This window comes from Geospiza fortis, unplaced genomic scaffold, assembly GCF_000277835.1.
Source record: "Geospiza fortis unplaced genomic scaffold, GeoFor_1.0 scaffold69, whole genome shotgun sequence".
Classification (NCBI taxonomy): domain Eukaryota; kingdom Metazoa; phylum Chordata; class Aves; order Passeriformes; family Thraupidae; genus Geospiza; species Geospiza fortis.
In genome coordinates this window covers 652008-653308 of record NW_005054555.1, presented here as the reverse complement: position 1 = coordinate 653308, position 1301 = coordinate 652008, and the positions used below count along the sequence as shown (strand labels likewise).

At 49.5% G+C, this 1301-nt stretch overlaps 1 protein-coding gene across 1 annotated transcript in view; it reads left to right on the top strand.

Annotated features, from left to right (window-relative positions):
* The first annotated feature begins 469 nt into the window (after positions 1 to 469).
* CTH (cystathionine gamma-lyase) overlaps positions 470 to 1301 on the top strand; it is an 11561-nt gene continuing 10729 nt past the window's right edge. The window contains exon 1 of the mRNA XM_031064085.1: positions 470 to 512. Within this exon, the coding sequence (XP_030919945.1) occupies positions 470 to 512 (43 nt within the window). The remainder of the gene's footprint in view (positions 513 to 1301) is intronic.

The following is a 1301-nucleotide window of genomic DNA, read 5'->3' as shown; positions in this document are numbered from 1 at the left end:
AGAGTGGGAAAAATCCTCCCCAAGTCTGCTGCTTCCATTCTAGCAGGATTTGCTGGAGTGAAGGTGGCAGGATAAACAGATCTGTAGCTGGATTTGGAGCTCTGCCCTTAGGAAAGCACTGTGCCAGTTGTAGGGAACACTCCTGCCCATCTGGCTGGGAGCTGAGCCCTGTGTTACTCTGCAGCCCTCAGCTGCCTTCCAGTGCCCAGTGCCACCACAGACACAGCTGGAATTCCCAATTCCATCGTTCCTGCCACCGTGCCAGCCCCAGAGATCCTTCACCTTCGTGCTCCTTTTGAATTTACAGACCACAATGAAGCAGAGCCCATCTCCTTATCAGAAACACAACACAAGCCGCCCCTTTATCACAACTTCTCAGACACCACACACGTGGAACTGGGAGCTCTCCAGCAGAAATGGATCATGTTACTCTTGAAACGGCTATTAAAAATAGAGATTAGAACGAACCATGAAGGTCAAGCTGATCCCCCAGGTTGATTTATTTGTTAACAGTATAAAATATCCTCCAAATTAAAACGTTTTGAAATGTCCTGGCAAGACATGCAATATTTACAAATTTCAGAGCAGCACAAGGATCAGATTCCATCTCTGCCGCTGACACTGCTGTGGACAGAGAATTTGCAGAGGAGCAGCTGAGAACAATTCTCTCAAAATCCAGAGCCACAGCATTTAAAAAGAAAGGGGGAAAAAAGGTTCATTTTTGTAGCCTGAGGAAATATCAAAAACTGCTCTGCCAACAGCCAAAGGAACGGCTCAGCATCCCCCAAAGCAAACAGGTGACAGCTCAGACATCCTAAAAAAGAATGAATCTTTTAAATGCAGTGGGGTCTTGGACACAGAGCAACACTCACTGAGAAGCAGCTCTGTCAGCACAGTGCTGGTACTGGAGCTCACATTGCTCATTCATATTACAAAAATCACGGAATTACAGAATGGTTTGGGTTGGAATGGACCTTAAAGCCCATCCCTGCCATGGCACGGACCCCTTCCACTGTGCCAGGGTGCTCCAAGCCCTGTCCAGCCTGGCCTTGGGCACTGCCAGGGATCCAGGGGCAGCCCCAGCTGTCTGGGCACCCTGCGCCAGGACCTTCCCAGGGAACAATTCCCAATTCCCAGTATCCCATCCATCCCTGCCTCCTGTCAGTGGAAGCCATCCCCCTTGGCCAGTCACTCCATCCCTTGTCCACAATCCTTCCTAAAGAGAATTCACCCAGCCTTATGAAACTCCCTTGTAAAACTCCCAACGAATTCCCTATTTCCCGGTCCAGCATCCGCATCTC